Source organism: Lethenteron reissneri, unplaced genomic scaffold, assembly GCF_015708825.2.
Source record: "Lethenteron reissneri isolate LAM-NWPU_2019-01 unplaced genomic scaffold, ASM1570882v1 scaffold_1638, whole genome shotgun sequence".
NCBI lineage: Eukaryota > Metazoa > Chordata > Hyperoartia > Petromyzontiformes > Petromyzontidae > Lethenteron > Lethenteron reissneri.
In genome coordinates, this window is record NW_026891375.1 from 2,804,447 (window position 1) to 2,819,252 (window position 14,806).

A 14,806-nucleotide genomic window follows, 5' to 3' on the forward strand; every position below is an offset into this window, starting at 1 on the left:
GTGAACTGGCCCCCTGTTTAAAAAGTTTGAGGACCCCTGTACTATAGGGTCAGCACTATCAACTGACTCTACTGTAGTATCTACTATAGGGGCTGTAGTATCAGCTGACTCTACTGTAGTGTAGTGTATAGTAGTGTAGTGTATAGTGTAGTATACTAGTACAGCACTAGTGTGTAGTGTATAGTGTAGTGTATAGTGTAGTATTCTAGTACACAACTAGTGTGTAGTTTATATAGTAGTGTATAGTGTAGTCTATAGTGTAGTGTATAATAGTGTATAGTGTAGTGTCTAGCGTAGTGTCTCGCATAGTGTCTAGTGTATAGTGTAGTGTCTAGTGTAGTGTATAGTGTCTAGTGTAGTGTGTAGTGTAGTGTATAGTGTAGTGTCTAGTGTAGTGTATAGTGTAGTGTATAGTGTAGTGTATAGTGTCTAGTGTAGTGTATAGTGTCTAGTGTATAGTGTGTAGTGTAGTGTGTAGTGTATAGTGTAGTGTGTAGTGTATAGTGTAGTGTGTAGTGTATAGTGTAGTGTATAGTGTAGTGTATAGTGTAGTATACTAGTACAGCACTAGTGTGTAGTGTGTAGTGTAGTGTATAGTGTAGTGTATATTGTAGTGTGTAGTGTCTAGTGTAGTGTGTAGTGTAGTGTATAGTGTAGTGTAGTATACTAGTATCAATCACGACGTTTCCAACGCAACACAATCGTCCGTCATCAGACACCTGCGTTCTGTTGGAAACGTCGTGATTTAATTTAATTTATATTATTTTATTGTTTCACCTACGTGACTTTACCGAAAGCACCAAAGAGTATTGCCCCAAACAGCCGTTGAAGGCGACGCGGCTGGGTGGTGTGGGATCTCTGTGCTTTGCAGGTGCTGTCCATCGGGAAGTCCATCAACTTCCTGCACCAGGTGTGTCAGGACCGGACGCTGAGCACACGACCCAGACCCAGCTCGCAGCTCAAGGATCAAAGGCACGGGCTCACGGCTGGCGACGGAGGTGAGGAACACACAAAGACAAAGATCCACCACCACCACCCGCCCCCCCGCGCCCCGCTTGTTTAGCCGTGAAGTGTCAAATGGGTCGGTCCCCGTGATCTCCTGTCAGCGGATCGAGGGGGCTAAACGGGCGCGGCACGGGCTAGAGAAGAGATGGAGCGATGTGGTACAGGAGGACGTGGAGCTGAGTGGACTTAAATTTCGATTTAAAGCTTTCGTGACTGCAGGGATTCATCTTCTTGGTTCTTTTGGACTTGACGATGACTGGTACCAGCGGTGTCAAGATCAGCCTCAGTGGAGGAGGCTCGTGAAGGACGCTACTGGGCAGTTGGAGGCAGTCGCCCTCCAACAACAACGGAGGGCGGAGGAGCGACGCTCACAACAACGAGCGGATCGCCGGGTGGCTAAAGCACAGCAAGTTGGCACAGTAGGGGGCACAGGTGGTGCATCAGCCAGTCATCTCGGTCATCTCGGTGAGTCGACCGGTGGCACCTGCTGGGTCTGCCCCGTGACCTCCTGCCAGCGGGCGTTCGACACTTCACGTGGCCTCAAGGTTGACTGCTAAAACCAAAAATAGCAGCGATGTTAAACGCTGGGCATGTCAACAACTCGGTAAAATAGACTGGTACCTCGTCTTCTTGGTTCTTTCGGTAAAGTCACGTAGAATGGAAATAATGAAATAAAAATAAAACATAATACAATTATTATCACGACGTTTCGGCCACAACGCAAGCAGCCGTCCTCAGGTGAAGAACAGGTCTGCTTGCGTTGTGGCCGAAACGTCGTGAGAATTATTTTATTATGTTTTATTTTTATTATTTTATTATTTCAATTCTACGTGATGACTTTACCGAAAGAACCAAGGAGATGAATCCCTGCAGTCACGAAAGCTTTAAATCGAAATAAAATACAATCCTCACAATTGTATTTTATTATGTTTGAGAATTGTATTTTATTATGTTTTATTTTTTGCATTTTATTGTTTAAATTCTACGTGACTTTACCGAAAGAACCAAGAAGACTGGTACCTGTCAAATAAGATGGTACAAATATGCACAGTTAAATCGTTTTTACATGGTTAACAACATCTTTCCAACGATCGCTCCGTTTGTACCCATCATCACGCCTGAAGTTACGTATATCTACGTTTGTACATCGGGTGTCTTTGTCTTTGTGTGCAGACATCGAGTGGGAGTGGTCCCAGCTGCAGATCGACACGGTGTACGCACGCACGAGCCGTCACCTGCTGGACACGTTGAACTCGCGCTACCACCTCATGGAGCACATGCAGGCCATGAGGCGCTACCTGCTACTGGGGCAGGGAGACTTCATACGTCACCTGATGGACCTGCTCAAGTGAGTCTCTCGCTCGCTCGCACAGAGGCCGCCAGAGGTCGCAATCGGGTACCCGATACCCGTACCCTACCCGATACCCGGCTACCCGTACCCGGCCGGGTATCGGGTACGGGTAGCCGTTTGCGACCCTGGTGCGGCCGGGTACGGGTAGACCGTGAGTCACTGGTGAGTCACCGTTTGTCACTCATGTCCCAACGTCTTGTCTCTTCTCACAATTCAAGTTCCTAGAATCAACCCACCCGCGCCCACAACATGGCTTCATCCCAGAGGTCGCAATCGGGTACCCGATACCCGTACCCTACCCGTACCCAGCTACCCGTACCCTGCCGGGTATCGGGTAGGGTACGGGTCCGTACCCTACCATCTTATTTGACAGGTACCAGTCTATTTTACCGAATTGTTGACATCCCCAGCGTTTAACAGCGCTGCTATTTTTGGTTTTGGCAGTACCTGATTGCGGCCTCTGGGATGAAGCCATTTTGCAAGCGCGGGTGGGTTGATTCTAGGAACTTGAATTGTGAGAAGAGACAAAACGTTGGGAAATGAGTGACAAACGGTGACTCACCAGTGACTCACGGCCTACCCGTACCCGTACCCGGCCGCACCAGGGTCGCAAACGGGTACTGGTGAGGGTACGGAATCAAAACCCGTTTGCGACCTCTGGAAAGAAGCCATGACCCCGACCGCCGTTGCCTCTCTGGTGGTGATGTTGACACATATTCACAAAGGTAGAAAATAAATTTAATTTTTTATAAAAAGCAAAAACTCACGGCGTTTATTTTCTTTTCTCTCCGCCTGATGACGACCGCCTGTGTCGCAATCGAAACGTCGTGAGTTTTTGTTTTTTTATTAAATTGTTTTATATTTTATTATTATTTCATTATTATTTTATGAATTCCTGCGGTCGACTCGGCCTCAAATGAGAACCTTTGCGGTACTCCCCCCCCTCATGATCTCCCCCCCCCCCTCCCCCCTTCCCCCCTCCTCATGACCTCCCTCCCTTCTCATGACCTCTCTCCCTCCCCCCTCCCCCCTCCTCATGACCTCCCTCCCCCCCCCCTCATGACCTCCCCCCCTCCCCCTCTCCTCTTCATCTCCCTCCCCCCCCTCATGACCTCTCTCCCTCCCCCCCTCCCCCTCCTCATGACCTCCCCCCCCTCCTCTTCCTCTACTCCTCATGATCTCCCCCCCCCCCTCACCCCCCACCTCCTCCCCCCCCCCCTCCCCCCCCCTAACCCCCCACCCCCCACCCCCGCAGACCCGAGTTGGCGCGCCCAGCCAACACGCTGTACCAGCACAACCTGACGGGCATCCTGGACACGTCGGTGCGCGCCACCAACGCCCAGTTCGACAGCCCCGACATCCTCCACCGCCTCGACGTGCGCCTCCTCGAGGTGGGACACGACACACGTGGTGGGGGGGGACACGACGCACGTGGCGGGGGGGGACACGACGCACGTGGTGGGGGGGACACGACGCACGTGGTGGGGGGGGACACGACGCATGTGGTGGGGGGGGACACGACGCACGTGGTGGGGGGGGACACGACGCACGTGGTGGGGGGGGACACGACGCACGTGGTGGGGGGGGACACGACACACGTGGTGGGGGGGGACACGACGCACGTGGTGGGGGGGGACACGACGCACGTGGTGGGGGGGGACACGACGCACGTGGTGGGGGGGGACACGACGCACGTGGTGGGGGGGGACACGACGCATGTGGTGGGGGGGGACACGACGCACGTGGTGGGGGGGGACACGACGCACGTGGTGGGGGGGACACGACACACGTGGTGGGGGGGGACACGACACACGTGGTGGGGGGGGACACGACACACGTGGTGGGGGGGGACACGACGCACGTGGTGGGGGGGGACACGACGCACGTGGTGGGGGGGGACACGACGCACGTGGTGGGGGGGGACACGACGCACGTGGTGGGGGGGGACACGACGCATGTGGTGGGGGGGACCGAGCATGTGGGGGGGGACACGACGCACGTGGTGGGGGGGGACACGACGCACGTGGTGGGGGGGGACACGACGCATGTGGTGGGGGGGGACACGCAGACGTACGTGGGATGGGTAGACACGCGGTCCGTTTGCCATCCTGCGATTCTTCACAGATCTCACCCCGTGTGTCTCTTCGTGTGTCTCCCCGTGTATCGTGTCTCTCCGTGTCTCCCCGTGTCCCCCACCGTGTGTCTCCGTGTGTCTCCCCGTGTGTCTCCCCGTGTGTCTCCCCGTGTCTCACCGTGTCTCACCGTGTCTCTCCGTGTCTCCCCGTGTCCCCCCGTGTCTCACCGTGTCTCCCCGTGCCCCCCGTGCTCCCCGTGTCTCCCCGTGTCTCATCGTCTCTCACCGTGTCTCCCCGTGTCTCCCCGTGTCTCCCCGTGTCTCCCCGTGTCTCCCCGTGTCTCACCGTGTCTCCCCGTGTCTCCCCGTGTCTCCCCGTGTCTCCCCGTGTCTCCCCGTGTCTTTTCGTGTGTCTCCGTGTCTCCCCGTGTGTCTCCCCGTGTGCCCCTCGTGTCTCCCCGTGTCTCCCCGTGTCTCACCGTCTCTCACCGTGTCTCCCCGTGTCTCCCCGTGTCTCACCGTGTCTCACCGTGTCTCACCGTGTTTCCCCGTGTCTCTTCGTGTGTCTCCGTGTCTCCCCGTGTGTCTCCCCGTGTCCCCCGTGCTCCCCGTGTCTCCCCGTGTCTCCCCGTGTCTCACCGTCTCTCACCGTGTCTCCCCGTGTCTCCCCGTGTCTCCCCGTGTCTCACCGTGTCTCACCGTCTCCCCGTGTCTCCCCGTGTGTCTCCGTGTGTCTCTCCCCGTGTGTCTCCCCGTGTCTCTCCGTGTGTCCCCCCATGTCTCCCCGTGTGTCCCCGTGTGTTTCCCCGTGTCTCCCCGTGTGTCTCCCCGTGTGCCCCTCGTGTCTCCCCGTGTCTCCCCGTGTCTCCCCGTGTCTCCCCGTGTCTCACCGTCTCTCCCCGTGTCTCCCCGTGTCTCCCCGTGTCTCCCCGTGTCTCACCGTCTCTCACCGTGTCTCCCCGTGTCTCCCCGTGTCTCTTCGTGTGTCTCCGTGTCTCCCCGTGTGTCTCCCCGTGTGCCCCTCGTGTCTCCCCGTGTCTCCCCGTGTCTCCCCGTGTCTCCCCGTGTCTCACCGTCTCTCACCGTGTCTCCCCGTGTCTCCCCGTGTCTCACCGTGTCTCACCGTGTCTCCCCGTGTCTCTTCGTGTGTCTCCGTGTCTCCCCGTGTGTCTCCCCGTGTGCCCCCCGTGTCTCCCCGTGTCTCCCCGTGTCTCCCCGTGTCTCCCCGTGTCTCCCCGTGTGTCTCCGTGTGTCTCTCCCCGTGTGTCTCCCCGTGTCTCTCCGTGTGTCCCCGTGTGTCCCCCCATGTCTCCCCGTGTGTCCCCCCGTGTCTCCCCGTGTGTCTCCGTGTCTCCCCGTATCTCTCCCCGTGTGTCTCCGTGTCTCCCCGTGTCTCCCCGTGTCTCCCCGTGTCTCCCCGTGTCTCCCCGTGTGTCTTCATGTGTCTCTCCCCGTGTGTCTCCCCGTGTGTCTCCCCGTGTCTCTCCGTGTGTCTCCGTGTCTCCCCGTGTCTCCCCGTGTGTCCCCGTGTGTCTCCCCGTGTGTCCCCAGGTGTCTCCGGGAGACACGGGCTGGGACGTGTTCAGCCTCGATTATCACGTGGACGGCCCCATCGCCACGGTAACGCTCGAACGCACAGCCTGGTCCATCTCCCCCCCCCCCCAGCGTGACTCAGCTGACAAATCCGGCAGAGCTGCGTGGACAGGCTGCTGTGTGTATGACGAATCGATCCTCTCACTGCTGCCACTGTCGTTAGGGCTGATCCTATAACTCTCGCTGGGACTGCTCTATCTGGCAAAGGTGCTGCTGTTGCTGCTGACAGTAGGTGCTGCTGCTGTGTCTGACAAGCTGCTGCTGCTGTTATAGCTGATCCATTAACTGCTTCTGCAGCTGCTGCAATGGCTTGATCGTGTAGCTGCTGCTGCTGCTGCTATGGCTGATCCATTAACTGTTTCTGCAGATGCTGCAATGGCTTGATCGTGTAGCTGATGCTGCTGCTGCTATAGCTGATCCATTAACTGCTTCTGAAACTGCTGCAATGGCTTGATCGTGTAGCTGCTGCTGCTGCTACTATGGCTGATCCATTCACTGCTTCTCCAGCTGCTGCAATGACTTGATTGTGTAGCTGCTGCTGCTGCTATGGCTGATCCATTCACTGCTTCTCCAGCTGCTGCAATGACTTGATTGTGTAGCTGCTGCTGCTGCTATAGCTGATCCATTAACTGTTTCTGCAGATGCTGCAATGGCTCGATCGTGTAGCTGATGCTGCTGCTGCTATGGCTGATCCATTAACTGCTTCTGCAGCTGCTGCAATGGCTTGATCGTGTAGCTGCTGCTGCCGCTATGGCTGATCCATTAACTGCTTCTGCAACTGCTGCAATGGTTTGATCGTGTAGCTGCTGCTGCTGCTATAGCTGATCCATTAACTGCTTCTGCAGCTGCTGCAATGGTTTGATCGAGTAGCTGCTGCTGCTGCTATGGCTGATCCATTAACTGCTTCTGCAGCTGCTGCAATGGTTTGATCGTGTAGCTGCTGCTGCTGCTATTGCTGCTGTGCCGGGTACGGGTACCCGTTTGCGACCCTGGTGCGGTCGGGTACGGGTAGGCCGTGAGTCACTGGTGAGTCACCGTTTGTCACTCATTTCCCAACGTCTTGTCTCTTCTCACAATTCAAGTTCCTAGAATCAACCCACCCGCGCCTGCAACATGGCTTCATCCCAGAGGTCGCAATCAGGTACCCGATACCCGTACCCTACATGATACCCGGCCGGGTACGGGTAGGGTACGGGTACCCGTTTGCGACCCTGGTGCGGCCGGATACGGGTACGAGTAAGGAATCAAAACCCGTTTGCGACCTCTGATTAGCGCCATGAGCGCGCTATCCGAAGGTCACGTGAGCCTGTGTGTCGGGGCTTGACCGGTTGGTGATGGCTGGCGGGCGGGCGGGGGGGTCCCTCGTTTCGTGCGCAGGTGTTCACGCAGGAGTGCATGATGCAGTACCTGCGCGTGTTTAACTTCCTGTGGAGAGCCAAGCGCATGGAGTACTCGCTCACCGACATCTGGAAGGCGCAGATGTGTCACAGCAAGCTTCTGCGCAGCATGCCTGGTGAGCGGCGATGGTGGGGGCGGGGTGGGGGGGCACGGGCCGAGGGGTGAAGGGGGGGAGACCAGAGGTCGCAACCGGGTACCCGATACCCGTACCCTACCCGATACCCGGCTACCCGTACCCGGTCAGGTACGGATGGAGCATTGTCTTTGAGTTGTGCGCCTTTTGGCGTCATCTGGTCCAACACCATGTGAGACTAGGCTCTAAGGAAAGCTGTCTCGGGTGTGGACCAATCAACTTCAAGGACAGTGCAGACATTATCAGAGTTATGTTTGTTGTTTGCATTATGGCTGCAGGTATTGTGGTCAATGCAAACATGACTCCTTGTAAAAAAGGTGTCAGGTTTGTTGCCAGGTAAAAGGGTAAAAAAACTTTTATCGTCTTCCCAATGTCGTATCGACTGCAAACTTGGTATAGGTCCGTCATACTGATGACAACACGATATTCTATCATTGAAAATTAAAAAAAAATATTTTTAAACAATCTTTTTTACGGCTCCAATTGTCCACGCTCTCAACTCACGTTGCCTGCCAATCACCACGTGGTCCCTGACGTCACGGCAAGCCTCGGAGCCACGCCCAGGGGCGGGGCATGTGGAAGGAGGGGAGGGGCGATGGGGGAAGGGGGCAGGGGGAGGGGCAGCTCGGACAGTACATTTCATTAAAGCGTGTTTTTTTAAATATTTTTTTGTATAATAGTAACTCAATTTTAACCCACTTCCCAATGTGGTATCGACTGCAAACTTGGTATACTTGTGTCGTACTGATGACAATACCATATTCTATCATAAAAATTCGAAATATATATTTTTAAACATTATTTTTTACACGTTATGTTTCGGCTTGGGTATAATTGTCCACGCTCAACTGACGTTGGCTGTACATCACCACGGCCCCTTACGTTGTGGCAAGCTACGGGGTCACTTCCTGGAGTCGTGGAGTTCTGCCATTACTAGTACATTCCATGAAAGCGTGTTTTTAATAAAGTTTTTAAAATATGACTTATCTCCCCTCTCCTCCCCTCCTCTACCCTCCCCCTCCCCTACCCTCTCCACCCCACCTCACCCCTCTCCTCCCCCCCCTCTCCACCCCACCCCTCCTCTACCCTCCCCTACCCTATCCACCCCACCCCTCCCCTCTCCTCCCCTCCTCTCCCCTCTCCACCTCACCCCTCTCCTACCCTCCCCTCTCCACCTCACCCCTCTCCACCCCACCTCACCCCTCCCCTACCATCCGCTACCCTCCCCTCCCCTACCCTTTCCTCCCCTACCCGCTCCACCTCACCCCTCTCCTCCCCTCCCCTCCCCTCCCCTACCCTCTCCACCCCACCCCTCCCCTCTCACCATCTCCCTCCCCTCCCCTCTCCACCCCTCCCCTACCCTCTCACCATCTCCCTCCCCTCCCCTCCCCTCCCCTACCCTCTCACCATCTCCCTCCCCTCTCACCATCTCCCTCCCCTCCCCTCCCCTCCCCTCCCCTACCCTCTCACCATCTCCCTACCCTCCCCTCCCCTCTCCACCCCTCCCCTACCCTCTCACCATCTCCCTCCCCTCCCCTCCCCTCCCCTACCCTCTCACCATCTCCCTCCCCTCTCACCATCTCCCTCCCCTCCCCTCCCCTCCCCTACCCTCTCACCATCTCCCTCCCCTCCCCTCTCACCATCTCCCTCCCCTCTCACCATCTCCCTACCCTCTCCTCCCCTCTCCTCCCCTCCCCTCTCACCGTCTCCCTCCCCTCCCCTACCCTCTCCACCTCACCCCTCCCCTCTCACCATCTCCCTCCCCTCCCCTACCCTCTCCTCCCCACCCCTCTCACCATCTCCCTCCCCACCCCTACCCTCTCCACCTCACCCCTCTCCTCCCCTCCCCTCCCCTCTCTACCCCACCCCACCCCTCCCCCCCCCCTCTCCACCCCTCCCCTCTCACCGTCTCCCCTCGTGCCTCTGGCCAGAGCTGTCGGGCGTCCTGCAGCAGAGCTACGTGCTGGCGTCCGAGATGATGCACTTCATCCACCAGATGCAGTACTACATCACCTTCGAGGTGAGTGAGCGCGTGGGGGGGTCAGTGTGTGACTGTGTGTGTGGGCGAGTGTGTGACTGTGTGTGTGGGGGGGTCAGTGTGTGACTGTGTGTGTGGGGGGGTCAGTGTGTGACTGTGTGTGTGGGCGAGTGTGTGACTGTGTGTGTGGGGGGGTCAGTGTGTGACTGTGTGTGTGGGGGGGTCAGTGTGTGACTGTGTGTGTGGGGGGGTCAGTGTGTGACTGTGTGCTACAGATGCAGTACTACATCACCTTCGAGGTGAGTGAGCGCGTGGGGGGGTCAGTGTGTGACTGTGTGTGTGGGTGAGTGTTGGTGTGACTGTGTGTGTGGGGGGGGGTCAGTGTGTGACTGTGTGTGTGTGGGTGAGTGTGGGTGAGTGTGTGAGTGTGTGCTACAGATGCAGTACTACATCACCTTCGCGGTGAGTGATCGCGTGGGTCAGTGTGTGACTGTGTGTGCTACAGATGCAGTACTACATCACCTTCGAGGTGAGTGAGCGCGTGGGGGGTCAGTGTGTGACGTGTGTGTGAGTGACGCGTGGTGTGTGACGTGTGTGTGTGTGACGCGTCACAAGTGCGTGTGTGAGTGTCGCGTGGTGTGCATGTGTGACGCGTGGCATGTGTCTGTGTGTGTGTGACACGCGTCACGAGTGCGTGTCCCGTCTCTCTCGGCCCGCCAGGTGCTGGAGTGCTCGTGGGACCGCCTGCTCACCCAGGTACGAGCGGCACCTGACCTGGACCATGTGATCGCGGCCCACCAGGAGTTCCTCTCCTCCTGCGTCTCTCGCTGTCTCCTCGACGCAGACTCACGGGTACCACGCTGACTCACGGGGGGGGCGGTGTGTGGGGGGGGGGGCGGGGGGGGGGTGTGTGGCAGAGGTCGCAAACGGGTATCGGGTACCCGATTGCGACCTCTGGGATGAAGCCATGTTGCAGGCGCGGGTGGGTTGATTCTAGGAACTTGAATTGTGAGAAGAGACAAGACGTTGGGAAAATGAGTGACAAACGGTGACTCACCAGTGACTCACGGGTACCACGCTGACTCACGGGGGGGGGGGGGGGGGCGGTGTGTGGGGGGGGGGGGGCGGTGTGTGGTGGGGGGGGCGGTGTGTGGGGGGGGGTGTGTGTGGGGGGGGCGGTGTGTGTGGGGGGGGCGGGGGGGGGGGCGGTGTGTGGTGGGGGGGGGGCGGTGTGTGTGGGGGTGGGTGACTCCATGCGCCCGTGTCCACGGCCGTCTGAGGTCGCAACCGGGTACCCGATGCGTCAGGGTCGGTATCGAACCCACGACCCCCTGTGTACCAGGCAAGGTAGTCAACATCTCCTAGCCAACGTGGCACCCTCGGTAGTGTAGCGGTTAGCGCGCTGCGCTATGAACCCGGCGACCCGGGTTCGATTCCCGCTCACGGCCAACACCAGTGACGATTATCTGAACCGGTCCGGGGCCTCCCCTAGGTCGACTCAGCCTGAAATGAGTACCTGGTGCGGTGTGTAAACATTGTCACTAGGGAGACAAAGGCGGTCGGTCGTGGTGCTGGCCACCCACCCCCTCGTGTGCCGTTCCGGCCTTCATAGGTGCTCGCTAACAGCACTTGCCCCTACAGTCTGTTAAGGCTATACGGGGGATCTTTGTCTTTATCTTTGTGCGTGTGTGTGTGTGCGTGCGTGGCGCGTGCAGCTGATGCTGGCCCAGCTCAGGGCGATCTTCGACCAGATTGTGCAGTTCCAGGCGGCGCAGGAGGGCATGCAGCGCACCGCCCTGCAGGAGCTGCAGCTGCGCCTGCAGCACCAGGAGGAGGTCGCGGGGCGCCAGCGCTCGGTAACCAAGACAACAGGGCCACAGGCTCCGGTGTGGGGGATAGCCTCCGCGGAAAGTCGGGGCCTGCGTGCGTGTGTGCGTGCGTGCCTGCGTGTGTGTGTGTGCATGCGTTCCTGCGTGCGTGTGTATATGTGCGTGCCTGTGTGCGTGTGTATGTATGTATGTATGCCTGTGCCTGTGCGTGTGCGTGTGTATGTGTGTATGTATGCCTGTGCCTGTGCGTGTGCGTGTGTATGTATGTATGTGTGCGTGCGTGCGTGCGTGTGCATGTATGTATGTGTGTATGTATGCCTGTGCGTGTGCGTGTGTGTGTATGTATGTATGCGTGCGTGCGTGCGTGTGTGTGTATGTATGTGTGCGTGCGTGTGTGCGTGTGCATGTATGTATGTGTGTATGTATGCCTGTGCGTGTGCGTGTGTGTGTATGTATGTGTGTGTACGTGCGTGTGTGTGTATGTATGCGTGCGTGCGTGCGTGTGTGTGTATGTATGTGTGTGTGCGTGCGTGTGTGTGTATGTATGCGTGCGTGCGTGCGTGCGTGTGTGTGTATGTATGTATGTGTGCGTGCGTGTGTGTGTGTGCGTGAGCAGGGCGAGTGGGGCACCACGGAGGCGCGAGAGCGTCACGAGGAGCTGAGAATCTCCGAGTTCCGTTCCCATTTTGTGTCCAAGACTCGCTCGCAACTCCGTGTGCTCACGCAGTCCTACCAGGTGCAGCCTCCTCCTCCTCCTGCTGCTGCAAACGGGTTTTGATTCCTTACCCGTACCCATACCCGGCCGTACCCGGCCGTACGGGTATCGGGTACCTGATTGCGACCTCTGGGATGAAGCCACGTTGCAGGCGCGGCTGGGTTGATTCTAGGAACTTGAATTGTGAGAAGAGACAAGACGTTGGGAAATGAGTGACAAACGGTGACTCACGGCCTACCCGTACCCGTATCCGGCCGGGTGGGGATGGGCTGGGTGGGGAGGGGCTGGGTGGGTAGGGTGGGGAGGGGCTGGGTGGGGAGGGGCTGGGTGGGGAAGATGGGGAGGGGCTGGGTGGGTAGGGTGGGGAGGGGCTGGGTGGGGAGGGGCTGGGTGGGGAAGATGGGGAGGGGCTGGGTGGGGAGGGTGGGGAGAGGCTAGGTGGGGCTAGGTGGGGAGTGTGGGACTGGGTGGGAGGGGTGGGGCTGGGTGGTGAGGGGCTGGTCACCCCGTGGTGCCCTTATAAAACTCAACGTTTAACCGACTCACGCCGGCTTGTGCCCGCCCTCACAGTCTCCGCCCGTGTCCCCGTGTCTGCGAGCAGGACATCGTGCAGCAGTTCCTGGTGATGTTGACGCGCAGCGCCGACGAGAGTCTCCGCTTCCTCTCGTTCCGCCTCGACTTCAACGAGCACTACCGGGCGCGCAACCCTCACCTGCGCCTCTCCCTGGGCAGCGCACGCAGCCAGCGCCGGGCGCCACCGCACTGAGAGAGACGGGGAGAGAGACGGGGGGAGACGGGGAGAGGGGGAGAGAGAGAGGGAGAGAGACGGGGAGAGAGAGGGAGAGAGAGACAGAGACACAGAGAGAGACACAGAGAGAGACAGAGAGAGACAGAGAGAGAGACAGAGAGAGACAAAGACGCAGAGAGAGACAGAGACACAGAGAGAGACAGAGACACAGAGAGAGATACAGAGAGAGACAGAGACACAGAGAGAGACAGAGACACAGAGAGAGACAGAGACACAGAGAGAGACAGAGACACAGAGAGAGATAGAGACACAGAGAGAGACACAGAGAGAGACACAGAGAGCGACAGAGAGACACACACAGAGAGACACACAGAGAGACACACAGAGAGACACAGAGAGAGACACAGAGAGACACGGAGAGAGACACGGAGAGAGACACAGAGAGAGACACAGAGAGAGAGCACCAGCCCCGGCGCGACCCGTCGCCCTGTCAAAACACAACCTCGGCTGACGTCCCGAGATTTGCGCTCGAAAGGTCAACAGGTCGCGTGTAACAACCGCGGTGCCTTGCCGGTCTCTTCAAGGGGCACGAACCACCGTCAATGCGCGCTACGTCAAGAGATCGGGGCGCCGTGCGTGGCTAGGAGATGTTGACTCCCTCGCCTGGTCTACAGGAGGTCGTGGGTTCCATCCCGACCCTGACGACGCCTGCTGCTGCTGCTGTATATTTGGAATCTGCGTCTCTCTCTCTCAACATCATCGCAGTTGCGAGATGTTAACTCCCTCGCCTGGTGCGCAGGAGGTCCTGGGTTCGATCCCGTCTCTGAGGCCTGCTGTTTATTTATAGTTTGAATCTCTTATCGTCATCACGGTGGCTAGGAGATGTTAACTCCCTCGCCTGGTGCGCAGGAGGTCCTGGGTTCGATCCCGACCCTGAGGCCTGCTGCTGTATATTTGGAGTTTGCGTTTCTCTTCTCACCGTGGCCGTGTGGATTTTTCTCCGGGAACCTGCGGTTGCTCCCCCTCCCCCCACGCTTAGAATCAACGTCGCTAGAAATGTCCACGCCACTCGGCCGATTGATCGTTTGTAATGAGCGGGTCGCTTCTGGAAGAAGAAAAAACAAGAGCCGGTGGACCCACGGCGCAAGAGACGACTGTCGCACGCGCATACCGACACGCGTCAGAGGTCGCAACCGGGTACCCGATACCCGTACCCTACCCGATACCCGGCTACCCGTACCCGGCCGGGTATCGGGTATCGGGTACCCGATTGCGACCTCTGGGATGAAGCCATTTTGCAGACGCGGGTGGGTTGATTCTAGGAACTTGAATTGTGAGAAGAGACAAGACGTTGGGAAATGAGTGACAAACGGTGACTCACCAGTGACTCACGGCCTACCCGGCTACCCGTACCGGGTACCCGTTTGCGACCCTGGTGCGGCCGGGTACGGGTACGGGTAAGGAATCAAAACCCGTTTGCGACCTCTGACCCGCGTCGACCGCACGGGCACCGCGTGTGGGTCTCCTTGCAGCGCCCCGCTAAGGTCGGCACGACGCACCGGGGGGGGGGGGGGGGGGGGCCGGCAAGACCGGCGTGTTGGTGATGGTCGTCGTCGTGAGCGAGGGGGAGGGTCGAACTCGCGAGGGAAGGGTTCGTGGCGCGGCGTGCTGACACACGCCGCACACATACACCGTACACATACACCGTACACATACACCGTACACATACACCGTACACATACACCGTACACACATACACCGTACACATACACCGTACACATACACACCGTACACACACACCGTACACATACACCGTACACATACACCGTACACATACACCGTACACACATACACCGTACACATACACCGTACACATACACACCGTACACACACACCGTACACATACACCGTACACATACACCGTACACATACACCGCACACATACACCGTACACATACACCGTACACACATACACCGTACAC

At 58.0% G+C, this 14,806-nt stretch overlaps 1 protein-coding gene across 1 annotated transcript in view; it reads left to right on the top strand.

Moving 5' to 3' along the window:
- The window catches only part of TUBGCP3 (tubulin gamma complex component 3), a 44,168-nt gene extending 29,773 nt beyond the window's left edge, over nt 1–14,395 (top strand). The window contains exons 13-22 of the mRNA XM_061581829.1: nt 872–998; nt 2,179–2,353; nt 3,612–3,747; nt 5,982–6,050; nt 7,401–7,536; nt 9,486–9,574; nt 10,253–10,384; nt 11,248–11,388; nt 11,978–12,097; nt 12,678–14,395. Of these exons, the coding sequence (XP_061437813.1) occupies nt 872–998; nt 2,179–2,353; nt 3,612–3,747; nt 5,982–6,050; nt 7,401–7,536; nt 9,486–9,574; nt 10,253–10,384; nt 11,248–11,388; nt 11,978–12,097; nt 12,678–12,842 (1,290 nt within the window). The 3' untranslated portion in view covers nt 12,843–14,395. The remainder of the gene's footprint in view (nt 1–871; nt 999–2,178; nt 2,354–3,611; nt 3,748–5,981; nt 6,051–7,400; nt 7,537–9,485; nt 9,575–10,252; nt 10,385–11,247; nt 11,389–11,977; nt 12,098–12,677) is intronic.
- Nucleotides 14,396–14,806: the final 411 nt, after the last annotated feature.